We start from the raw sequence: 26,698 nt of genomic DNA, 5'->3' as shown, positions 1-26,698 counted from the left end.
ACTTACGGGGTTGGGGACTGGTCTTTATGATAAACAGCGATCTGATCCTTGAATGTCTCTTACACTGTAGGACATGGCTCCCTACAGACCCCAGTGTGTTACCTGCTCTTGGGTTTTACATCTGAAACTGCTGAAATGCAAAAAAAGCTACCTTGTAAGTGGCTCCTGAAAGGATTCGTGTTTCCTACCCTCTGCCTACACTCACAGACTTTTCTGGATGTCTCTAACACGTCCGACAGATCATTTGGTGTAATCCTGTCTGGCAGTTTGCTTCAAGATGTTGGGCTTGGGTTGGTTTTTCTTTTAAAGCTCTCATCTAAATGTTTTGTCCAGATGGTCTCGGTGTGAGTCAGACTGTAAGGTAGAGCATCTTGCTTTGATAAGGTTACTCGCTGTGTTCGGAGAGCTGATGGCTCTGTAGCAGTGAAAGAACAGACCTCTCATGTTAATGGGAAATTACCCTTCATTCTCTTGAAGACAGAAATAGGACTAGAGTGTCTGAAGCTTTCACTGCTCACTTCCCACTGCAAGTTATTCTCATGTTCCTGTGAAAGTGTTGGATTTTAAATGGTGATAACAAACCCATCTGTCCTGGCTCTTCGCAGGAATGTCTCTTGATAGTAATGGTCTGCCACTATGAGGATGTACAAACGGCAGCCACGGCTCCGTGGCATTAATGACTTATACCTGTAATGAGCAGTGAAAGAAAATGAAATGTTTTGTATTGATAACTCATAATTCAGAGTTGTCAATCACGGGATTTTAGAAGTGATCTGAGGTGGTGTCAGCATGTACATCACGTGTCTGGAAGTATGAAAGTTACAGCTGTAATGTTATCTATGGAGATTTTACTACAGCATTTGTTTTCTTACTCCTTATCAAGAAGACAGTATTGTTCATAGCCCTTCCTGGCCTCTGCTTTTCAGTATGTCTCTTTCCAAAAGAACCCAAAACCACACACACAGCCCCCAACCCAAACAACATGCTCCACCATCGTCAGCGTTTTAATGAGGCTGAGACACTCGGGTATTCCTGGGCTGCTTAAATCTCTGGATAAACTAGAATGCCACAGAGCCAGGTTTCCTTTTGCTAATTCAAAGGGCTTCTTTCCCAAAGGGGGATGGAGAGATGTCTTGAGGAACCCTGAACCCGGACTCACCCTGAAACTGCCAGTGACTGGCCCATAAAACAGTTGGTGCTCAAAAGCCTCCCAGCTATTTCTAATATTTCTGGGCTGCTTGGTTGGTTTATTTGGGTGTGTTTAAGTCACTGGTAAATGAACCAACATCAACACTGCTGGGTTGAGGCTGGCGGAAGAGCTGCAGCTGAAGGCTTCGCTCCCGGCTCCCGTGTTGACTTTGGCCGGTGCTGCACCGTGCTGGCTCAGGGGCTCCTCCTGGCACGTTGCTGAGCTTCAAATGCTGAGGGCAAATAAGTCACACCCGGCATCTGAATTGCGATGCTGAATGGGTTACGTGTGCTCTGGTTTCCTTCTGCCCCAGTGGCTTTAATAAATCTTTGTGAGAAATGAAGTGAGGTGCTGATCAGGGCTCAGGTGGAGCTTGAGCTGTATGGAGGAGGAGGAGGAGGAGGAGGAAGAGGAAGAAGAGGAGGAGGGAGAAGGAAGAGGAGGAAGCACCTGCCCTGTGTGGAAAATAAAAACGTCTGAGCTCTGTGTTGTCTCTTAGGGGTCTGGGGGGAAAAAAAAAGTCATAGTGCAGATCTTTAGGAGTTTTAAACCACTGAAGATAAACTGGTAGGGTCAAATATTGAGGGACTGGAAGCAGAAGCACCTGGCCAGGCATGGAAACTACTGAGATGTAGTGTGGAGATCAGGAGAGGTTTCTGTGCTCACAGATGTGAGGGTAAGGAGGCTGTTATGTAGCCGAGTGGTTTCTTCCTGTGAAATACTCCAGCCGAGCTGCAACTCATGGTCATGCCCTTCTGCTTCCCAGGGTGATACCCAGAGGTCCTTTCCATCCCCTACCACTCTGTGTGCATCGCCAGCAGGAGCTAAACTGCACCTGGCAGGGTGCGGAAGGTACAGTGCCAGGCTGCAGGCTCCTCTCACACTGAGGATGCCGAAGCAGAGCTCCCTCCCCTCCTCATCCATGGGGACAGAGGGGACACCTGCACTTCTCACCCATTTCTATGCAAAAGGGTGTTTGGTTCCTGCCTCTTGCTCTGGTTCTTGCTGAGAGGGAAGAGCTTTCTGGTGTTGCTGGGCACTGAAGGACTTGTGGTTTCCTAATGCTTTGGGGGTTTCTTTAAATAGTGGCAGTTTTTGACATCCAGGGCTGAACTTTTCCAGAAACATCAAGCCCTACACGGCTTTACTGAGGTTTTCCCCCTGATTTTACCCCATTTTTTTGAATGCTCTGGAAGAGCAGGATGATCTCCTTCCCTCTCTCCCTGCTCCCACCTGTTTGAAGTTGGCTTCTTTTGACCCCTCAGAAGCAGAGGGGACCGGTGCTGGATGTGCTCTGCTTTTCAGTGAGCACGTGCTGTCTGCTGTGTGGGATGCTCGAGTTCAGGGAATACTTCATTGGTTCTATTACCTAATCAGGACTGGGAACCCTGATTAGTTCCTGGTTTTGTGTCTCATACTCTGGCTTCTAAGTATGTTTAAACGTTTTTCTTTTGGAGTATTAGTCATCTTTCTCCATGATAATCTTAATGAAGGGCTGTGGTTTGTGTGGTGCCTTACCTCTGTGTTTCTTGGGAAAAAGCTTTTTCTGGGTGGCTCTTCCTGGAGGAAACCTGGTGGGAGGGGGAGCAGAAGGGAAGGAAACTTCCAGATGAAGTTTGAATTTTCATTTTATGGCAGAAGCTGCCTCCTGTGCAAACCTAGACAGAACCTGAGACGTTTCCAAACGGTGTACATGGTATGGTTTGCTTTTATTGAACTTTGAGTAATTTAAACTTGAGCCACACAAATCACTTTTGCATGCAAAGGAGGACCTGAGTTTTAATGTCAGTTTTCTGACAAAGGCACAGAAAAAAATCAGCGTCTCCTTCTTCCTGGTCTGGCCTAAGCTGTGCTGATTAATGGGCGTTGCTGGAGCTGACAAAGAACTGATAGAAAAATGATGATTCACATCATTTGAGCTTTGCAGGCTCTGTCAAATATTCATTCCCCTTTTTACAAGAGGTACTGTAGGGTAAAATGTACATTTGTTTCCAGACAGCAGTCCTGAATCTTCATTCATTCACAGCTGAATATTCATAAGGAAAGGAATGACTTCTGTGTTTCCTACGATTGATGGGAGAAGCCTGCTTGGGCTACCTTGGCTTTCATTGAGTATTCCCAGAGTAAACTCCTTAGGAATGTGAACAAAGACCGAGACACAAAGCACCAGGGAGCCTGGGATGAGATTTATTTCAGGTTTTTACATAAACTATTTTTGTGGTTTTGAATGAGGCTGGTTTCTAGGTGTGCTGTGTAGGAACTAACAACAATGCTGCAATCTGATTTCATACAGTAAACAGTTCAGACTGATCTATGGTAAGCTCCTGTGCCAGTTTAGAGGCATTACTTTGATTTTATGTGATGGGTTTTGCCTAATGGGAGGTGTTAGTTATTACAGAGGGGAAAATGAGAGGCTGCTCTAAGGAAACCAGCTCTGTCATCAGCATCCGCTGGTACCGCGGGCAAATAACTTGGACCTTTTTTGATCTTGCTGAAGTCATCTGTGAAATGTCTGTAATGATGCTTATTATTCAGCTCTCCTGGAATGTTTATGGTTAATTAATAGTTGTCAAAGCCTCCCAGAAACACTCACGGCAGTGTCCCTGCCGGGACTGACAGGGAGGCAGTGACGACTTGATCAGGCTGCTGAAATATATGTGACTCGCCTTGTTGGCTTCTTGGGACAGTCATCTTCCTTCTTGATGGACTGAGAGCCTTGCCTGGAGTTCAGCAGGGAGGGAACCATCACCATCGGGAGGAAGGCTGCAGAGATCCTCCATGGTTCACCTGTACAAGTCTCCGGGCTGCTGGCCTGCAGCGGGCTTGGGCGCTCGCTGGGTTATTCGTGACCGACCAGGTGGGTCCATCCCTGCTGTGATGTGATGTGATGGTCAGGAGGGACCTGAGCACCCTTTGCTGCAGGAGCAACCCAAGGAGGGAAATGAGGAAGGAGAGTTAAATGGGTGTAGACAAAACCTGCAGCAGTAATTCTCATTAATGGGATGATTCTTGTGATTTCTGTAGTATGAGAATGGGACAGAAAGAGAAAGTATAAAGATGGTCCAGATTAGCAGTACATTAACTCCAACATCTGCTGACATAAGAAGTCCTTCAGCTGACTTCTTGGGCTGTTCAAAGGAAGGATGGATGAGGTACTTGGGGACTTGGGTTAGTAAGTAGTAGAGGTGGTAGCGGGGCGGTTGGGCTAGAGGATCTTGGAGATCTTTTCCAACCTTAATGGTTCTGTGATTCGGGAGGTGTGCAGCTTCAGGGCTGATGTCTGCTTTCAGCACCTCCCAAGTGCAGTTTATCTAAATGATGCTGAGGACGGGGAGAGGAAGGTGTTAGTGGTACCAGGGAAAGGTGCTCGTTTCCATGGCAACTGCGGGATGCCTCTGGAAGGGTGGGACTAACCCGAGATTGTCTTTCCCTGTTACATCCTTAGGGATTTTAAAATGAAGCCTCACCCTGTTTGCCTTCTTTTTGGTATCTTTAGGAAATACTCCAGGTAAACTGATGCTGGTTCTTTAAAATGTCAGCTTAAGCACAAAGCAAGGATGGAAATCATTGATGCAATTAAAAAAGCCAACCCTGCATTTCTCTGTCTTTCAGCTAGCTGCTGAAGACAGCCCTGGATGCTGGCAGTCTGCTGGAAGGGATTTTTGAAATGTAGTTTACTGTGCTGTGCTTGAGAAGTGTTTACATGGCCCTTTCTGTTCCTCTTCATTTATTTCTCGATCATTTATGCATGTTAACGTGTTGGTTACCAAAGAGGAGAGGGAGGAGGAGGAATCCTGAGGTGAAATTAAATTAGAAACCAGCATTAATCATTCTGTTTGTATCTCTAAATACACGACACGCTTCACCAAAGGATTTTCCTTTCGTTGCAGAGATTAAAACACACAAGTTGGAAATTGCCACTTTTGTTCTAGCAGTTTCACTGATTTGAAGAATACACTTGATGTTGATTTGCATTAAATACTTGTGTCTAAGAGTGTAACTCTTGGGTCTTATGAGTTGGGAAGTAATAACCTTCCATATTAATACTGCTTCTGGGTTCGGGAGTCCCAGTATCTTCCAGCGCTTCCAAACCTGACTTAACCTGTGGAGCATCCTTGGCAGATAGAGAAAGGGAAAATTATAATGTCAAATGAACTGAGCTTTTGCAGTAGGACCAAAGATGGGTGGGGCAGTTGGGTCTGAGGAAGTTGGCCCATCCCTGGGCTGTTTCCCAATGAAACAGTGCTGTGGAGGATTTTACATCTCTGTGTGTAGGGATGCTGCTTTCTGACCTCGAGATGTGTCTGTCTGCACGTTGGACATCAAGTGATATACAGCATATAGTGCTTTAATTTGGGATTCCCAAAATGAGTGGAGGCAGTAAGAACATATGGTAAATGCCAGAAATAACCTTTGTATTACATGTTTCTGATGAATAGTTCAGTTCAGCTTAGCACTGGCCCACTATTCGAAGGAACCCCTTATGGTACCTGACAGGATGCAGATGAAACACTTGAAGAACAAGTCGGGGAAGGTGAAAGAAGCAGTTGTTTTGCTTCTGTTTGATTGCCTGTCCCACAGCCCTCATCTTGCTGGGACGTTTCCAGAGCACAGGGTGAGAGCCGGTGTGTCCCATGGTAGTGGAGCTCAGCAGCATCTTAACTCTGCCTCTGTCCTTCAGACCTGTTCTCTTGCCTCTTCCTGATGGATTTCCATCCGAGAATAAACAGACGTTTCTGTTGAAAGCAAGTGCCAGCCTCTCCCTTTGCAGAGGCATTTAACTTCCTCTGTGCAGTGAAACTCTGCAGTACAGCATTCTTCATTCAAATCGCCTCCTGTTTTGAAATGAAGAGCCCTCAGTGCCTGCTCCTCTCCCTCCCTCTCTCTCTCACACCCAGGCTCATTGCACCTGAATTACCATGGTTTCTGATGGGTGTTTCGGTCTGTTTCCCACACTGTTTTGGTCAGTCCCATGGATTCTCATGCTGTGATGCTCCTTGGGGAAGCCCAGCACCATCACTGCTCATGAGCCTTCTCCAGACTTGGTCTTCCTTAGCATTTCATGTGGTAGTTAAAACATTAAATAATGATGTCTGGTGTGCTGGACAGGACAGCCGTGTTGGGGGTGGAGGGTGGTCAGGCAGGATGGGTGATCCTGGGGCTGGTGGGGGGGAGCAGGAGTTAAACTTCTCCCCCTCTTCCAGACCGTGAGCACCTTGTGCAATACCCTGGGAAATCTCCTCTCCTGTCTTCTCACCCAGAAAGGATCCAGAAACTTCTATTTTAGTGGTAGAGTGGTTTGGGGAGAAATTTGGAGAAATAAAGCATGTCCTGAGCTTTATTCCTTACTGCATTTATTCCCTGCTGTTTGGAGAGCATATTATTCAGGTTGCTTAATGGGCCCAAAGCGATCTCTGCCTCCCAGAGCCTGCTTGGGATGCTCGTTACTGGAGGCGATGCAGAGTTCGTCAGCACGAGCTGTTTCATGAGCACCAAAAGCACAATCCAGGGGGGGTGTGTTCCTTTTGGTTGTGCTAACAGTCTGCGTGTCAAATTAATTACCTCAATCCATGCTCCAAAGTAGAGTGATAAAAGGCAGCTCTGCTACTAGCCCGTAGTACCTTACCCAGCATTCAGAAAGTGAGGAAGCACAAGGGAAGGTTTGTCTGAGGGTTTTTTTGGCTGGCTGTCATCTGGGGGAAACCTGTAACTGAGCACAGACAAGCCTAAAATAGCCGTGGAACTTCCTGAAGGCAGAAGCAGCTGTAACGCTCCTGCTAGCTCGCTTGTAGGCTTTGGGTTTTCACTCCTTCAGAATGTATTGACAAACTCCTACCTGTTTTGAATAAACAGTTGTAGAGCCTGAAAGAAAATAGAATACTGCCTGACGTGCTCGGACGTGTTGCCTTTATCAGGGCTGCTATGCACAGGACGGATTAGTTACAGAGAGGAGGACTTTGCTATTGCAGGAGGAGTTACCCACGCTCTGCTGTTGGAATTAGGGCAGTGCATCCCTGCACAGGGTAATTTAATCTGGGTTCTGTTGTTAAACATCCTCCCTGAAAAGTCAACAGCGTGGACTGTGTTTTGATAATAGCAGAGGAGACTTTCATGGCTATTTCATTAGATTTAAAAAAAAAAAAAACCCAACCAAACCCACCCCAATCTAAATATTGAATCTGAATTCTGTGGGGATTAAATGCCTTGGCAACTTTGTCAACACGTTTAATTGCATAATTTTGAGCATTTGCTTAAAAGCTTTGCAGATCTGAAGCCTCACATCAGTTTGCAGCCTGTGAATTGCAGATGAGTGTTTGGGGTTTTTTTGTGTGGGTATGGAAAGCCAGTGCCTAGGCTTGCTGCCTTCAATGCCATCCTACTTGAAGGATGCTTAAAGGTAGGAAACTTCCGAGGTACCAGTTGGGATGGAGGCGTTCTGCAGCCGTGAGGAGGGCAGGGACCATCGGCTGTCTGGCTGCTTGAAGTGATGCTTTTGTTGTGCCTAGAAAAGCCGGTAGACCCAAGTAGTTAGGGATGCAAATACATTACAATGTAGGTATGAAAATAAAAGGTGAGTGTCCTCAGTACTTCACCAAGACCAGCCTTAATCTTTGCTTTCAACCATGTCTCGCATCCTCTGGCTCATCTGCACCTTGAAACTGTTTCAGTGAACTGTGTTAGAAAGAACTTCAGATGTCAACTCCTACAATTCCATTTATAACTGTGAAGGGGTTCCTGGCCATGTGCATTACCCAATGCCAGGATTTCTCAAAGGGGTAAGGAGTATTCTGGTTTTTAAAGGAAAATTTACCTTTTTCAGGGCATGTTGCTTCTGACAGGATTATGAACTTGAACCTGAATCTCTGGTCTTAAACAAAAGACTCTGTTTCCTCTTATATCATTTTCACTTCAAAGCCTGGTTTTTAAATTACCAATGAGACTTTTTAAAGCTGTGATGATCAACGACTTTGATCTAGCAACATGTGTTCCCTGAGATTCTCACTGTTAGTGTAGAAAGGTGTTTTGACATCGCTAACCTCCCAGCCCTGGTCAGGGTTGTTGAGCTGTTGCCTGTCGGTTGTCACAGCCCAATTTGCAGCCCTGTACAAAGCATTGAGGCTGTTTTCACACACCTGTGAAGTGTTTCACTGTTGGAGTGCAGCCTTTCTTAGGCTTTCTTAGGCACTTTGGTTGGGGAAATGGGGAGAATTTGGAGCCATTTGTCACTTCTTCCAACTTATTTAGCTGTTTAAACGGGTTTAACTTCTACTTGAAACTCTAGTGTTGGATATTTCCAACTTTCTGAAACTGGATGGAGTGATGACTTTAATCTAAACTGTGATCTTAACTGAAACCCCAGCCTGGCCAAGGGGGGCAGATGGATGCTGCGAGTGGGTGCTGGCAGCTTCCAGGAGACTGGGGCCGAAGAAACTCATCATAGAGGAGATCCAAAGCCACCACTCCAGTCTCCTGTGTGGAGCAGAGGTTTTGTTTGCTTTGGGCTGCATTGTCTCTTGCATGCTGCCGGGTAGCCCGAGTGATAAGATGGTGTTAGCAATTAAATAAGATGGTGTGTGCAATTAAATGCTTGGTGGCTTCCAGTCTTGCGGTGTCATTGCTTCTGAGGTGCTGGGTAGGGGCCCTCCAAGGTCAGGGGTAACTGAGCAGCACTTGAAGGTGATTTCCACCTTCCCATCCATGGTTTGATTCTGCTTTGCTTTGATTTCCATGTGCCTCCTGCTTGTATCGAGCTGCCCTGGCACTAAGATGGGAGGAGGGCTGCTCTTCACACAGCAGCCACATGGGACCACTGAGGCCGGGCGGGAGCACGGAAGGTTTTGGAGTTGAGCTCTGGCAGTTGGTGTGGGTCTGTGTGGGAGAGAGGATTGCTCTTTAATCCGGGCGGGAGCTGGGGGTTGGTGGTTCTGTTTTGGTTGCCGTCCCACTCCTTTCCCAAGCTTGTCATCTTTTATACAGCGTGGCATTGGGGATAGGGGTGGGAACATCTTGAGAAAGCTACAATGCAGATACACAGAGGTGCAGCTAGATAGTGAAAAGCAGCTCAGGCTGCTCGTGCCTTCCCCTGGTACTCTCTGCTGTGCAAGCTGTGATTCACCGTGCTGCTATTCAGTTATAGCAGTTAAAGCTGATCGCAGGGAAGAGTTTAAACCCTGCCTAGAGAGATGATGCTGCTTGGAGCAAGGATGTTCTTCAGTCTCAGAGTGCATGAGATGACTGGGCAAAGAGGTCTCCAGGGTTTGAGTTCATCCTTCTAGCTCTGTACTGGAGAATGAACCAGTTGGTACAGAAATGTCTTTGCTTCTGTGCTTCCAGCTGCAGTTTATCAAGATGCTGTAACAAATAATAATAATAATTTTGGTAAGTTCCTTTTTTAGGAGCTGAGCATTTGCACTCTGTAGAAGAGCAAAGTGTAGTTCCAGGCAGAAGTGTGTATATCCAACTGCTCTGGGTGTGATTGTTTTATGAAAGCTCAAGTTCTTGCCAGGAGCTCTGTGGAAAACCTTTCCTGTGTGGTGTAGTTTCAGAATCCCAAACTATTCTGTAGATGTCCATAATTGCATCACAATTCCTATATTCTGATTAAGTGTTAAAACCCCCACCCAAATCTATAATTTCTTTAAAATTAAGGCTAATCTACTGTTTATTTTGCTTACTGGATCCTTCCCAAGATGGTAAGGTGGGAGTCTGGGGATTTGTCATGTAACAAGCCCCAGAGATGCTCATCTGCTTCAAACCGGTGTGGCTCTTTCAAGCAGGACCAATCAATCCATTATGATCATCTGGACTTTTTAAAGATGTGGCTGGCCCTGGTGGCATCTTAAAATGTAGTGTGTCTCTTAACGTACCTATGATGGAGACAACTGCTGGTGACCTTTCCATGGGAGTATTAGAGGCACTTAAATGCCAGCACTTTATTTAGGGACAATGACCTTTGTGATAGTGCAGCATCATTTGTGCCTATCAATACTTCATATGCTTAAAAGTTTAAAAGGGATAAAAAATTAGACTGTAAATGTTGAGAATGATAAATGTGACTAAAATACAGAAGGTAGAAGATCCTTCCTTACCCTTGGAGTTCATTAATAGCCAGACATGCCTGCTGTGTGCTTCAGGGAATGTTGAAAAGGTAGTTGTAGAAAGGATAGAAGTAAAATTATGCAGCTCTCTCGCATTCTACAGTGCTCTGTCCCTCTGTGCCCTAGGTGACTTTACAATCTGGTGATGGCAGTGAATGAATGGCTTGTTTTAAACGGATGGAAAACTTTCTGCTTGCTCCTAGGGACGTTGTAATTATGTAGTTGTCAGCCACGTGAGCTTGAAGTGCAGCAGAAAGGGTTCTGCAACACAGGGCAAGGCTTAGTGGGAGAATTAGTACCTGGTGTTTAGTCCTAATTCGACTACTGGCATCTTGACCTTGATTAAACATGCTTATTCACCTTCAGGCACTTGAAGCACTGTCAGCAGGAGGAGAGTCCTCAGGATGCTGTTCCTTGGCATCGGTGATCACAGTGGGTGGGATCTGAGGTCTACAAGTTGTAGAAAAGGCGAGGAGGTGGAAGGCTTTTCTTTGTGTTTAAAGTGGCTGTTAACCTAATAACCCGTGTAAATTAAAAGGCTCAGAAGCAGCGAATTCAAAACGAAAAGAGGTGGCTGGGACTTGCAGGCACAAAAAGGTCCTGTGTGATACAGTGACCCCCAGGTTAGAGCGTGCCCAGCCTGCGACTCTGCCGTGCTGTGTTCCTGGAGTGAGCCTGAGAAAACATCATCTGCTTGTGTAAGCAATGGGAAAACAAGCAGATACTTCATACTCCAGTAAGCCTCAGGAAATTCCTGCATTCTTGATTTTATTTTGTGGCGAAGTTACTGTGTGGTTGTGTTTCTGAAAGATGAGCAAGGTTTGCCCTTCTCCAGCCCAGCGCCGCAGACTCGATAAGCGGCCGCTGAATAGCTTATTGTTCCCTTGCGGGCAGCCCCATCAGCTGTCGCTGTTCCCCTCCAAAAACACTGAGTTTATTTATAAAGGAAAAGTGCTGATACTGCGTTCCTTACTGAAGGAAAAAGGTTACTACTTCTTGCTGCTGCGGGTGAAGTGTCCCACCTTCAGAGCCAAGAGCTTCGTTGTGATTGTGCTGTGAACACACGTGTGCTCTGCTGATCTTCTGGGCCTTGGGAACTACTTGTTTTTTGGAAGTGGTGACTTCTGCATCTTGTTCTTCATCTGCTTAGGAGAAGATGCCAGTATTCTCTTCTGGTCTCTGGCCCCAAGCTGTGCCAGGGCAGGTCCGGATTAGACATGAGGAAAAAGCCCTTCCCTGAAAGGGTTATCGGGTGCTACAACAGGCTGCCCAGGGAGGGGGTTGAGTCTCCGACCCTGGGTGTATTTAACAGATGGGGAGATGAGATGCTCAGGGCTGTGGTTCAGAAAAGGACGGGAACAGTTGGACTCAAAGATCTTCAGATGAAAATGCGTGTTTTGCTATTTTTGTGGTGAGTTTATGGCCAGCAGAAAAGCCTGATACCCTCTGCCAGCCACGGTGCTGAACGTTTCTGCGTTTTTAGACCAAGTGACACATTTCTGCTGTTTTCTTGCCATGTTTGAGAGCAAGTCACCTCTGCCCCTCAAATTTAGTATCGGTAAGACAAGGTGAACACCACCCTGGCTTAAAGGGGCGAAGTGAGAAGCTTCTGTGTTTGTAAAATGTTTGAAAGCTGTGAAAGAATCGTGTTAATACAAATAGATATCCTCAGTAATAATTGAGCACAATAATAATATTATTAAGAGTTTTGTGGGTCTCTGAGTTTTATGGGTCCTTTAGACACAGCTCTGTTACTTGCAGATGTTTTAGAAAGAAAAGTAGTCTTTGTGGAGCTAATCCCCTGATGGGAAGTGCTCTCGTGTTGGCTCTCCGAAGGGGTGTCTTTATCTCTTTCAGTGGTTTGGTTTATAATGAGATGTGAGCAGCTGGAGACTCAGTGACTAACTGAATAATCTGAAATCGGTGCCTTTGGGGAGCACCCCAGTGTGTGGAACGGCATTTCTGCATCAGGAGCAGCCTGCAAAGGAATTGGACAGAAATTCCCCAAAGTCACTTTCTGAGCTGGCGTGTGGGGTATTGCAGCATGCAGTCCTTTTTTCCACACTGAGATTCAGTACATTTTTAGGCAGTGACCACTTCTCCTTGATGCCAAAAATGCACTTGATGCTTGTAATTGATGCTCTCTTCAGCGGTTCAGCTTTGCTTCCACATCTGTAGATGCAGAATTGCAGGTTATGGGGATGGTTCTCCTGCAACTGATGCATCTGAGATGCACTCACACTCATTTCCTGCCTGCAGATACACAGTTAATTGTAACAGAGCTTTGCTGACATGTTACTAATGAGAGAACATGTTTTTAATTGTATTTTACTGGAGAATTTTTATGGTGTTTTCTCTAATGGGATTTTGTTTAATTTTTAGTGCTTTTATTTGTTACAGAGATCCGTGCCCAATTGGTAGAGCAGCTGAAATGCCTTGACCAGCAGTGTGAGCTTCGGGTCCAGTTACTGCAGGACTTGCAGGATTTCTTCCGCAAGAAGGCAGAGATTGAGATGGATTACTCAAGGAATTTGGAGAAGTTGGCTGAGAGATTCCTGGCTAAAACTAGGAGCACCAAAGACCAGCAATTCAAGTAGAGTATTTGCCTTTTGTTTTTTGCCCTTTTCTTCCCTTGTAGACGTGGTTGCAAGGATAGCAATGCCACAAAGAGGGGTGATGCAGTGAATGCAGGTCCCAGCACTTGGTGAATGTCAGAATGTTACCCAAGCTTGTTTTGACCACAGAACCCATTTCATGTTTCTGCATAGCCTGGTTGCTGCTAGCTTCATGTCAGTAATTCTGGGTCAGTCATATGTTGTCAGTAGGGAATGGAACAGTTAAAAACTGACACATATAAAAGGAGTCATTTCCTTGGGAAGGGGGCAAAGCTGTACACCAGATTCGATGGCCAAAGCCAGGGTTTCCTTCAATGTCAGTGGGTTTTGTGTGTTTCTTTTTTCTAAGAGTAACTGTTCTAACCTGTTATGTGCTGTGATTTGCCACTGCAGCTCCCTTTTGATACCCTATGTATACTCAGAGTAGGATTTAACTCTTATATCTCTCCTATTGTCACTTCAAGGCAGTAGAGGAATAATGCCAATAGGACTTAGAGCAGAGCTGTGCCTCTGGGTAGCGTCCCTAGACACTAAGCTCATTTAAAATTTAAAGCTGTCCTGGTAGACAGATCAATTGTCTCACCTGCTTTTGACACATTATTTATAGGTAGGTCTGGTGATCAATAGTCTCACCTGCTTGGCACATTATTTATGGGTAGGTCTGACCATACTGCTTTGGCTGTTCCTTGCTTAGCTGGATGTCAGGATGACTAACATGTTCTGAATGTGGTTTTGTGGATCCACAGCCCTCTGATTTCCTACTGACTCCTGCCTGGAGATAGGGACAAGGGCGCTTTCCCCAGGAAGGGGGATGCAGGAGAGGACCTGGGGGTGCAGAAGGCTGCGTGGCACAGACATTAGCCCAGCAAGAGTAGGTGGCCAGCACAGAGCCACGGCCACGGGTCTCCTGTAGCAGACATCTGGGCAGTGCAGGAGCTTGTGGGGTTTTGTTGTCAGGGTAGCAGCTGGGGAAAACACCGAGCAACAGCAGCTTTGGGATGTGAATCATTTCTGCTTTGCACAGAGAGAGCTGAGAAGATCCATCTGGATCTGCCTCCGCCCAAAGTGCCACGGTCACTCTGAGCATTGTTTGGGTCGGGCCATTGTGTTGTGTTTTGGTCATCGCTGTGCTTGGAGGAATATGGGGATATATCAGCTTCCCCTTCCCACTAGAAGCTCTTCTTGTGAAAGCCATTAAGAAGGCACCGCTTTAGTTTCCTTTCTGTAGGGCTTTGATGTCATTTATTTTCATTCTCATTGTGCTGGGAACTCAGGACTCCCAAGCATCACAATTTGACAGGCTGGAGGAGTTATTCTGCCTATCTACATAGCTGTAATTGCCTTAAGTATTTTCCCCTGTATCTTCACAGTGGAAGTGTTCTTACTGTTACAAGCTGCTCATACTCTGCACATGCTTTAAGGTGCCACTTAAGAAATGATGTCACAAACTATAATTTCCCACTGCATTATGACTGGTCGTTTTCAGTTTAATTTGTTATTGTTCCTGGTGAAAATTGAGGTGACTTCCTTTATGTTCCCTGATATGAAACATCCCATCAGAAACGCTTCTCTATTCAGCTTTCAGTGCTGGGAAAATTGCATCTGTCTGTCTTCCTATTTTGAGATTTAGAGTCAAATTTTTAATGCAGAAGGTTCTGCTGTGGTTGAAGAGAATCCTGTGTGGTGTCATGCTTTCTGTGAACTGAAAAGCTGACTCTGGTACCACAGGGGGTTAATTTTTTATTTTGTTCTAATGCATTTTCCTCCCTGACCCCTGCCCTTGGTTTCTGTGCTGTTTCTGCTTTGGATGGGCTTCATAAACCTGTGCCTGGACAAAATTGACCTCAGATATCCTAGCTATTGAGTGCAGCCTGGATTGGGCAGGTGATTTTTATCAGCACATCAAACCCTCAGTTGAATTTCTGAATTGAACATCCGTGCTTTTCTGGTGAAGTCCTGGGCATTGCCTGAAATACTCTGAAACCTGGTGCTGAGCATCCCTTTCTCTTTGCAGAGAGAGGGCTCGTGCTGCTTAGCCCCTGATTTCTCTGGCATGAGCAGCAGACAGCTCCTGACAGGAAAGCATCTTCTCCTAGAACACGTTACCCCTGCAAGGTTTGAGTCCCAAATGCATGAGTAGTTAATTTGGTCAAGAGTTCGAATGAGGGGAGAAAAATAACTCCTAACCCTGGATTAACTGGGTCTGTGGGCAGTGTGTATCACAGCAGTGACCCTCAGCTTTAAAGCTGTCCTGGGTAGCTCCATCTATTACTACTTTGGCCATTTCTGCGTGCTGGCTGTGACACTCAGAACCATGTCAGAATACCACAGGGATTGCTGAGGGAGCAATTCCAGTTATAATTACCCATCCCCAGCACTGCTCTGTCTGCACAGCGAAGAGTAACTCGGCTGGTACCTGTTCTGTAGGCACTGAAGCTGGGAGCTCATTTGGAAGCCCCCAGAAGACCATTTGATCAAAGCCAACCATCAGATCTCTCCTCCTAAGGAGCTGTATGACACGGCTGGGGCTGTGCACGGGCGGGTGGCTACTCTGTAATTGCCTGGCTGTGACCCTATAAATACACAGTAATAGCATGTTCTTTCCATAAGGTGATAATTACGTCCAAGGTACCGTATCATTCAGGGACTGCTTACCATGTCACTTGCCGTTTTTAGATCTCATAACACACTGTCAAGGAGGAAATCTGTCAGGCAGTAACCCTGTAATTTGCATGTGCTTTCATACTCAATAGCTATCATGTAATTGCCGACTTGCTCCCACTGTGTTCATTTAAGGGAATGCTGTCAAGGGCAGGAGGCTTCGGTCTGACCCGCGGAATGGGCTCGGGTGGTTTCCTCCACCATCCATCCCCAAGCTGGGAAAAGCACATGCTTGAAGGAGAGAGGTGCAGGCTCGTGTTGGGCTTCCAACAAATGCCTTGCGTGGGGTTTATTCTTCTCAGATGTGGCTGCACGAGGGGGGTGGGCTGGTGAGGTGGCTACATTCTCCATATGGGTTTTGAAGGGTAGATGGTTGGGTCTTGACAGTAGACAGTATATATAGCCAGTGATGGACTTGAGGGGCGCTTCCACATGGCGCAGTTTGAAGCTAGCTGCACTGGAGCATCTTAAAGTGATTCACAGAGGTAGGTGTATGTTGTTCTCATTTTCTGTCTCTGAAGAAGGGGAACAGATTGGTGTAGCCAAGGTGACACATGAGTTGATGACAGTTGGATGTATCCCAGGTTTTACTTGCTTTTAACTGCTCTACCATGGCTGTTAGACCTCACTTTGCCTATTCTCTTTTAAAAACGTTTTTTTTTCAATGAGGCTACTAAAGAGACCAGTCACATATCTATATCTGTGTATATATATATATATATATCTGCATTTCTGTAGTACCTATTGGTGGATATCCTTGCACAAGATGTAAGGGCTGGGGCAGGGGAACAATTAATTTCACAACTCCCATTGTTACAAGAGCTTGTTGGCCACAAGTTTGGTGTAGTCATCACTCCTTAAAGATCTGCCTAAGCTAAAGGCCTCTTGCATAGCAGTTAAATCACAGCATCCATCTCAGCAGGTGTCTGTCTTGCCTCTGGGGTTTGGGGGTCCCTGCAGGCAGCAGCTCTGGCTCTGACATCCATCCTCAGATGCAGTGAAATCCTGCGACCTTTAACTCGAGCTCTCAGTTCTCTAATTTCATGTGATTTCGTTCTACAGGCGTTTGACTCCCCATATAATCAGTTAACGGTATAAAAACCTGTGTGGCAAACCTTGAGCGATGCCTTTCAAGGGAGAAAGCAGGGAAAGAAAAATAAATGCAAAGGCAGTGCTATTTTAAGGCCATGTTTTAAATCAGATTAATCTTTGGAAGTAGGATACCGAGTAGCAATTGTCAGCTGGAGAGCTGAATGTCCAGGATATCCCAGCATGAAATTCAGATGGCTTTCTGGCAAGCCTTTGCCTTGAAGTAGAAGATGCAGAATAAGTCTGGCAACCTTCAGGCTCAGCACTTGTAAACAACAGATGTTCATAACTGGAATCTTTTGGAAGAGGAGGGCAGGGAGCAGCGTGTATGTCCATGCTTGTAATTCTCCAAATTCGCAGATCCTGCTGAGCTGTGTCAGGAGGGCTTTAAGGAGGAATCAAACCTTGATTTGCAAAGAGCTCAGCCGCAGCTTTCTCAAAAGCAAACTGATTTCTTTAAAGCAGAGATGAGGCAGGCTGAGAGAGGGGTGTTGCCAAAAGCATTTGAGTCAGGTGGATTTCAGTTACATCATCCTCATTAATATTTTAATTGACAAATGCTGTCATAGGCTGTTTTGACCTGTGATTCTTTTTGATGGAGCTGAGTCCAGAACGCTTATTCCAAGTCTTTCAAATAATGACATTTGGAAGACTTTTCTAAGCATGAAGCATTCATTTATCCCCTGCCCTCATTGAGTCTAGAGAGCTAGGGATGCATCACCAGCGAGACCGTACATAAAACCCCAGGATGGGTAGGATTATAGCAGCTCTGCAGAGCACGCTGCAGAGGACAGAATTCAACCAGGTCTGAAAAAACGAGTAAGGAAACAATTACATCTCCAGATTTTTCAGGGGTAATTAACACTTGATCTGTCACTGGCTCTCGTGGTTTGCAGGGTGGGCTTGAAAATTGCACGGATGTGAAAAGAACTTCTTTCTACCCCCCCCTTCCTCCTCCTGTCTGACTTCAGCAGGTGGTTCAGGTGAGCTGGCTGTGAGGTACCTGAGCCCATGGGTTCCTGCTGGGAGGGGAAAGGAAGTGGGAAATAAATGAACTTGGTTTCCAGGATCCTGATGATTGTTTTTGGGAGGTACCGGCTCTGGAAATGGCTGTTGCACAGCTCTGGGAAGCAGATCCTAAATATTTTTGGGGGCTAGGAAGGTGGGACAGAAAACTTCAGGGTCTGCAGTACCACCTGGAGACTTGCTTCAAAGCCCCTTGGTTCTGAGGAAGGATGGTCAGAGAAATCTGTTCACATGGATGATGTGATGTGCCTGTGTTGAGATGTTTCCCTTGTTCTAATTAGTGTTATTTCATGCTCATCTGACTTACTCCTTCATCTTAGGTTCCTTATGGAAACCCAATATTCCTATTCCCAGGTTGTGGATATGGGTTTTGTTTGGTTTTTAGAGTTTTTAAGATGTAGCATGGGGGGAGGAGGTTGTCATTGAAGATCATTTTTCTGCTGTCTTGCTCCCTGGGGCTCCCTTGCAGTGCCCAGCTCTCCCCTGCTTGCCTTCAAGCAGATAAATCTTGGACTGTCGGGGAGTTCCTTGTACGAATGAGTAATTTAATTAAGACAGTTCAGATCCTTGGGACTCAAATCTTCCCTTCTGATCTTTGAGAACTGGCTGAAACCTTTGAAGTGGAAGCTGCAGAGGACCCGATCAAGATATAACACCCAAGAAAACCACAGAGCTTCATACTTTGTGGTTCCTTAAAAAATCTCTGCACAACTTCCTCTTCCTGCTCCCGAGCAGCCCGGCTGCTGTGAGCTGGTGTAATTTAGGCTAACCTAAATAAACCAGCCAGGCTCACTATCATCACACCATCTTGAAATGAGGATAAAGAGAGCTTGAAATAAACCTGGATCTTGGCGTTTTCTTCTTCTTCCTCCTCCTCATGGGGGGGGAAGTTTGAGTCAAATAGTTGTTGTGAATGTGGAATCGCCAGCGCTTTGGGCAAGTTCCTGTGCAGAGCCTGAAGTTTTGGGTTGAGCTCATCACTTTGAGTTCTTAAGGGCGAAAAGTGACTCCAGTGATTCCTCAGGATGCGCGGCCACCGAGTTCGCTCTCAGTGATACCCAGCGGTCCCTTATCACCTATTTCTCTTCCCTTTTTCATCCCTTCCCTGTGGTGACAGGAGCCTGGAAGCTGGATGTACTTGCCAGCTCCTTTGAGGATGGCAATGGTTAATGAAAATAGCAATTTGCTTCCCTGCCATCTGCTTGTGGTTAGGATAGAAGAGGGTCTGTTGTAAACAGTTGTATAACTTCTGCTCTGTGTTGTGAAAACTGTTGCCGTGTTCCACCCCAGAAAAACGCTGCGTTTTTAGAGGTGCTTCACCACTTAATGTGGTGCATCGTTCCAAAGGCTACTTGGAAGGTTTGAAGCAAGTAAACTGCCTCTTCCCTTTTCTGTTTCTTTTCTGTCTTGAGGCTTGCCTTTATCTGCTCTTTGCCAGCACTAGGAAACTTGTCTCTAGCAAATAATGGAGAGCTTTTTGTCTTGCTTCCTGGAAAAACCTTGCTGGGAAAACACTGAACCAGTGCAAAAAGCCAGACAGGGTGTTGTAACAAGGGACCGAAGGGGTGAGTGAAACCAACAGGCACCAAGAAATACAGGAATTCAAGTGAAAAAAACCCCCTCTCTCAGCGTGCAGAGCTGTGCTTGCATGAGGCTGAGCTCAGGGTGCGGCTGTGCTGCGCAGACCCGAAGGTGACGATCCCGGTGGTGGGTTGGGAGCATGTGGGGCTGTGATTATTCCTTCCTGCGGGATGGCCTTTCATGTCTAACCACACGGAGTGTGTCAACAACCCATCTGGCGCCATTAGACACCAGCAATTTTACTCACCATGCTTTTCATGGGCTCTTGGTATTCGTGCTATGTGCTGCCTTAGAATAGCTCCGGGTGTTGTGGTAGGGCAGCCTGGACAGCTGGGAATTGTCCAGTTAACTATTGCATCTCTTCTGGTTCCCATTTGGTGCTTGGCTTTTCTTTGGAAAGCCATGCATGTATCCTTGTCTATGGTCATAGAATCACAGAACGCTTTGGGTTGGAAGGGACCTCAAAGATCACCTAGTTCCAACCCCATGCCATAGGCAGGGACACCCTCACTAGCCTAGGCTGCCCAAAGCCCCATCCTTAAACCCTGCCAGGGATCCAGGGGCTTCCACAGCCTCTCTGGGCATCCTGTGCCAGAGCCTCCCCACCCTCAGAGTAAAGACTTTCTTCCTAACATACCCTAACCCTGCCTTCCTTCAGCTTGAAGCCATCGCCCCTTGGCTTGTCCCTGCACTCCCTTTCCTGTAGGACCCCTTGAAGTGACCTTGCCCCAGGTTCCTCACAGCTCTTCCAGGCTGCTCACAGTGGGCTTGTACTGATACCTGAGCAGGGGCATCCACGAACAGCCAGATGCTCTTAGTAGGCTGACAGCAACAATCGTAACAAGACAGAAAATGCGATGGGAGATACTAAGGACTGAAACATCCGAGCGGTTTGGGGTTGGCAGCTCCTGCAGATGAGTGGTACAGAGCCAAAGAAGGGCAGGTAGCAGGCTGCACACAGCTGCACAGCTTCTGGCTGCTCAGTGGAGATCTGTGGCTGCACCACTCTTAGGAAAGGAGTGAAGCAGCAGAGGAAGGACGAACAGGCTGTTAGGGGTTTTGAAGCAGGGTTTCAAACAGCTAGGACAAGATCAGCTGATGGAGAGACTGAGCTTGTTTTATTCTGAAGTTTCAGTCCCAAAGTTCTTATGGCTGTGGATTAACTTTCACTTGCTGTAGCTCTTCCAGCTTTGGAGAGCAAATGCAACGTCAGCGTGTAAAGTACTTTTTGATCATTGGTGCAAAGGAGCAAACCAACCAACTTCCAACATCTCTTAACACTGTCCTTCATCAGCTTCTCCTTACCACCATCCACAATCCTATATGATTTAATTATTTAGCATATTAATATTTAGTTTATTTAGCTTCCTGCCTTCTACCTGGACCATGATTTGCCTGTTAGAGATGGTGAGTACTCTTCCGACCCAGCGCTGTTCCTTGGAGGAGCCCTTCCTAGCGACTCCCCCTCTCCTCCTGCCCTCTTTTTATTGGAAGTAACTTGGTGGTTGTTTCTCATTTCACTTAAGCTTCAAAAAAACCAAACACAAGCAACCCCTCCATGTGTACATTGCTGTCCCTGGCAGCTTTCATCTGTTTCAGCAGGAGTCAGAGTGCTCAGATCCCCATCTGCATGTGTGTCCTTCCAGGGATGGCTGCACCATGGTCCATGCCCATAGATTCCCACTTCTGTTAGTTGAGTCTCACAGTTACTAATTAGCTCTCTGGCACATTAACAAAACAAACAGTATGCTGCAAACACCCGTTGCAGGAGATCTAGGGGCAGCTATTTGATTTATATAGCCTCACATCTGGCAGCTTCAACCTTGCGCAGCGCTGCATTTTGATCATTCCATCTGGTTCCTGCACATCAGTGGGATCTGCAGTACAGGACAGGAGAGTACAAAGGCAAATAGTGTCTCTGAAGAAAATCTCTGCCTTCTTACATTTTCTTTTCTTTTCTTTTTTTTTTTTTTAATTCAAAAAACCTGGGATCCTTTTTGTAACCCATCCCAGTACACACACACACACACACAAGTGTGTGGGCTCTCCGAGCCTCAGAGCTGCAAGAGGAGCTGCAACCAGATCCCAGGCTGCAGTCATTTCCTGAGCGTTCCAGGGTTTTTAAGGAAAAGAAACAAAGCATCAGGATCAGCTGTTCTGATGCTGCTTTTCTCTATCTAAAACTATCCATATCACACTACAGATCCAACCACTACTCTCATGAGAAAGGGTAATGAAAGTCTGCCATGGCTTAGTTGTCACACTTTCATGCTGTCAGGCATTTCTTGCAGCAGAGGTTGCTGTCCTTTTAAGTGCAGAATTGTCCCTTTTTCTGTGGAAATCAAACAGTTTTCTTTTAGCAGAAAAGAAATCTGATAGTTGCACAGAATAATCAGGGAGAGCTTTGGCTTTCAGCTAGAGAGCTGGCTTACTCTTTTCTAAATAAATACTGTTGTACTGTAAACAAACGATTAAACACATCCAGAGGGGAGTAAATGATGTAGTTAAGGCTGCACCTAGACCTGCCAGTGCCAAGCTCTGCTGCGGGGCTGCTGGAGGACCATGCAAAATTGCTGCCAACGTCCTTGCTTTCATCTAGTATGAAATGGTGCCTTAAGAAATGACTCCTTTCAGTAGATGAGATGTTGATCCAAATGAACAGGTTCCTCTCATCTCCCCCTTTTGCATCGCTTATTTGCTGGGTGGGGAGGGAATCAGCCTTAATAAGGTGGAGAAAGTTCAAAGATGGGAAAACAAAGCTTGGTGTATGAGTGCTGCTTTCTCTGTAGCTCAGGACAGATACAGATCCTTGCATGTCGTTGTGTGTGGACAGGAGACGTAACGTTTGTTTCCTGTCTGGATGGTGTTTAACTAACTTGATGCTTCAAGTCTTTTTATCGTGGTTAAGTTGCAAACCCCTGAGACAGCTGTGAAACCTATTGGCAGAGACTGGAGCCATTGCTCTTCCTCCTGCGCTGCAATTTATGCCCAATTTCTCGGATTCAGCAGGAAGAATGAGAGCCTACGTTTGGCAGACTGTAGCTTGCACTTGCCTGACCTGTTTGAGCAGAGGTCCTGTAGCTGGGCTCCTGGCCTCCATGGACATAGAGCATCGCTAATAGAATCGCTTTTCCCACTTCAGGCAGCCCTATCCAATTCTCATCTCTCTTTTGTGTCCTTTATAGGAAGGATCAGAACGTGCTATCACCTGTCAATTGCTGGAATCTCCTGCTAAATCAAGTGAAGCGGGAGAGCAGGGATCACACCACCTTAAGCGACATCTATCTCAACAACATCATCCCGCGCTTTGTCCAGGTCAGCGAAGATTCGGGGCGCCTGTTCAAGAAGGTAACTGAGTGCTGTGGTGCATGTCTTTTTCTTTCTCCAGCCCTTCTGAAATACAGTTTTAGCTGTTTCTTCAGGTGGATTGATTTATTATTGACCCTGCCTGACGCTTGTTGGGGTGTTTTTCACAGAATCACTAGGTTGGAAAAGAGCTGTCTGGGTAACTGTGCTTGACTTACCTCTTGTTCCTGCAGTTATTTTCTTGTTTTAATGTTTTTGGCTTTTCCTGAAAGTGATAGATTGAGGCTCACTGATGTATATTCAGGCCATGGGTTGTTGGGTTTTTTCCCCTCTTCACCTGCCTGCAGTTGGTATGCATTTTGAAAGTTGAAAATAAGCAGAAAGCTTCCAGATCTTCAACTCTGAATATAATCAAGGACAGCTCTCTGAAGACAAACATATACCTGCTGCAGAGGAGAAACTGCAGTTAGGGAGAATTCCTACTACACCAGATATTCAAAGGATGTATTGTCCTTCTCTGGAAAAAGAGACAATGCAGCCTTGGCAGTAGTTGGAAGCCTCGTTTGACAGACTTCTGAATGTCTTGAGGGGCAAGTGTTTGGCTCTTCTTTGACATCTCTATATTGCTTTGACTGATAAGCAGCATCCAAAGATTCTGTAGACCACAGACTGCCAGAAAACAACCAGAGCTCAATATCACGTGTGTCATTTCATGTTCAGATGTGCTGAAAGGAGCAGCATCTTGTGTGTTACCTGCAGAGAGCAGGGTGCATTTGCTCTCTTACAGCAGGTATCTGTACGTGTTGGCAGCTCATCTCCACAGGAGAACGAAGGTCCCTGGGAGCACACGGTTGTGTCCTGTGTCCCCTGCCTATTTCTTGAGTTTTTAATGGGTAGCAACAGAGCATGAAAAATATATTCAAGTGTTGCATTTGGTTTCTCTTCTACTTCTGTTTTTGAGGCACTGCCCAAGCAGATGAGGAACCTTCTCTCTTCCAAGTAACATCACACTAAGGCCTTTCTGACCTTTTAAAACTTTCTGGTAATTACATTACGGTTGATTAGATACTTACATGGGATTATTGAATGGGAGTTCCTCTTCAAGTCCTCTAATCCTTACAGAGGATAACTAATCTCCCTACTGAATTTCAACAAGGGCTTGTGCTTGAGCAAGGTGGCTGAGAAAATGCCTCAGTGAGGAAGTACATGGAAATCGATACCCTCCCAGCTTGGCTGGAAACTGGCATCTTAATTTCCAGCCCCTTGCATAAGCATATAAGCATGGGCTTGCCCAGTTTTGTTTGGTTTCAGGCAGCAGGCCCTTGATAAAAACAAATAAATAATCAACTAACAACGAAACCTCCTCTGGTTTCTTTCTCACAGACCAAATACAAACCCCACTTGATTTGTGCAAACAAAAAGGCGCTTGTTACTCAGTACCAACTACTTGTTGTCTGAGTGTTTGCCAGGCACACCACGTTGGCTGAAGGCCAGGCAGGTATCAGGTTAGGGTTCTGCTTGTGCTGGGCGGTTAAAAACAAAAATTGCATCCTGTCTTATCTGGAGAGGCACATAGTTGGGTAAGAGAGCAGCTGATAGAGAGAGAAACTTGGCCAGACTTGGATCTGTGGCTGCTCGTACTTTTTCCTTAGGGTCTCTTGCCTTCCTGAGCTGTGAGAAGCAGGATAAATTGGTACCAAAGCTGCTGTAGATGAGGAGACGCTGCAAATCAGGTTTATATTTCATGGATTTGACAATGGCTGTTTGTGAAAATCTGTATCTAGCACTCAGTGTATCCTGAGAGAGGTACGACCAAGCTGCAGAGTGTCTCGGGACCGTAAGCAGCCAACGGGCACCTGGTCCTGGGTATGAAAAGACCAGGGACAAGTGGATGAAGTTGTTTACCCAGAGTTGCTCCACAAGCAGCTGGCAAAGGCAGGATGGTGTTCTTGGGTGGCTTGGTAAGATATTTAGGAGCAGCATGTGTTTTGTGCCTCTGACTGGAAGTTAGAAATGATGGAAATGGAACTTAGTCCTGTTGATGAGAAAATCTAGAAGAACTTTGCGTCCCCCTCTGTCCTTAGCTTCTCCTGTTCTCCTGTAAACCTGAGACATCCTTTCCCATGTTTTAATGGAGAAGAACTCCCCTAGTATGTGACAACTGAGGGCTTTCTAGCAGTCTTAAGCAAACCGGAGATCCCAGTCAAAACCCAACTGCTCTGAGCAGCACAGCTGAATTAGTGTGGTGCTGGATCTCAGGCTTCTGTGGCTGCTCCACAGACCTGATCAGCCAGGCTATGACAGGGAAGTAACAGGCTGTATTCCTTCTGAGACCTGAGTTTCCTGCCCCTCTCATGCTGTGCAGTCATTCCAGCTCATACATGGGCTGTACACTGTCGCTGTCACACTTAGGATAGTCAAGCTAAAGCACCCTGCAGTCTCACGAATTGCAGCCTTCAGGAAGAAGAGCCTTGGATGAGGTGCTGTTAGGCCACTCAGGTTTGTCTTAACACAAAAACTGGGGTTTCACTGGTTTCCAGTGGGAATTGGAGGTGTTGGAGTCGTGCTGCCAATCTTGATTTGGGAGCTCTCTGTCCTTGTTTCACACTACACAGAGAATCTGTGTTAAAAACAAGGACACCTTGCTGTTTGACAGTCTGAGGAGCATTATTTTTCACACTTGTTTAGAAAATACCTTCTAAAAACAGTTATGCATGTGTCTGATTGCAGGTCTCCTAGTAACTTACTGGGCTGTGAATAACGCTCTGAAATATGGATAGGATAGAGATGCAGAGATCCTCATTCAATATGGAGAAGGTAGTGATGCAGAGATCCTCATTCAGTGAAGACAGTTGAAATAAAATCCCAAGGCATGAGATCCCTTTCTTGGGCCATTTATAATTTAAGGCTTTCTCTAATCAGGGCTTTGTATCATGCTGGGATTGAGCAGGTGAGCTAGGAAGGACAGGCAGTGTAAAAAGGATGTACTTAAGGTCCCTTTTGCTGCTGAACTCTTGAGTTGCTGTACTTTGTACTGTCACAAGTGGTGAGCTTTTTCAAACGAGAGATCTAAGTACAGCATGCAGCTGTGATCCAGCCTTAAGGCTACGGGGGCCTGGGTGGGTGTGATAAGGTCTGTGCTGGGAAGGAGATGCATCCTCAGGGGAAGCGGGGTTGGGGGCTGGCTGTCGTGGCTGGAGCATCACTGAGTCTGAGGTGAGTAAACGGGGGGTATCTCTGTCTGAGGGAGCAGTGGTGGTGGTGGCAATGTGGGGTTTGGCTCTGCAGTGACTGTGGGGGAGAATCCTTAGGCTGGGACAGATGATTGTGTGTTCACTCTTGGACCCCTCGGATCAGTCACACGATGGGCACAGCAGTGCTGATGGTTGAGCTCAGACGGGTCTGTCTCAAAGCCAGAGCAGTTCTGGAGTGCCAGCAGCAGTGCCTGCGTTGCACCAGAGGGATGTGCTTGCAGGGCCAGCGTTCACAGTGCCCTGGGAAGCCCACGTGCTCTGTAGCTTTGTCTGATCCCAGTTTTCTGCCTGTGCCTTTTGATGAGAGATCCCTCTCCGGGGCCGTGTTACGATGTGGAGGGTCCTACTTGTCTGAGTGTGAGATGGAAGCTTGCCAGCCACTTCAAAGGTATCTTTGCTGATAAGAGACGCTGCGTTTGCTGCCAAAGCCAGCGCTGAAGTGGTGCTGGATGTGCAGTGTGTGTCAGCCCCGTGCCTTCCTGCCTCTCAGATTTGTTTACTTCCTTGGGTAGCTCTCCCCCAGAAACCTTTATGTGTCTCAGCACTGGGCTGTTTGCACCAAACCTGGTGTTTTACCTTGCTGGGAATTGCACCCAGGGGTGTGGGGCTGCTTTGACCACTGTTCTCTTTCCACGTGCTTCGTTTTGGTTTCTCCAGAGGAAACATGAACTTCATCCTTTACTGAAACATGGAGACAAGGGGCTTGTCTGTGAGACTGTTACAGCAACGATTCCTGTTCCTATCAGGGCCTGGGAGGGGGAGGATCTGGCATTCTGCTTTGGCAGTGCTGCTGGCCCCAGGAGCTGTGTCAGGGCGATTCCACGCTGCTGCAAAGGGGAAAGGAAGATAAATGGTGAAATAAAGAACCACGCTCTCAAG

The 26,698-nt window shown here is 46.4% G+C and overlaps 1 protein-coding gene across 3 annotated transcripts in view; it reads left to right on the top strand.

Moving 5' to 3' along the window:
* The window catches only part of SRGAP2 (SLIT-ROBO Rho GTPase activating protein 2), a gene marked incomplete at its 3' end in the record, with an annotated part of 95,507 nt that overhangs the window by 19,679 nt on the left and 49,130 nt on the right, over positions 1-26,698 (top strand). For all 3 annotated transcript variants that reach the window (XM_084275791.1, XM_084275790.1, XM_084275789.1), the window contains exons 2-3: positions 12,688-12,880; positions 22,445-22,607. In XM_084275791.1, the coding sequence (XP_084131917.1) occupies positions 12,688-12,880; positions 22,445-22,607 (356 nt within the window). The remainder of the gene's footprint in view (positions 1-12,687; positions 12,881-22,444; positions 22,608-26,698) is intronic.

Source organism: Gallinula chloropus, assembly GCF_964237585.1.
Source record: "Gallinula chloropus genome assembly, chromosome: 27".
NCBI lineage: Eukaryota > Metazoa > Chordata > Aves > Gruiformes > Rallidae > Gallinula > Gallinula chloropus.
This window is presented reverse-complemented; position numbering and strand designations above follow the sequence as displayed.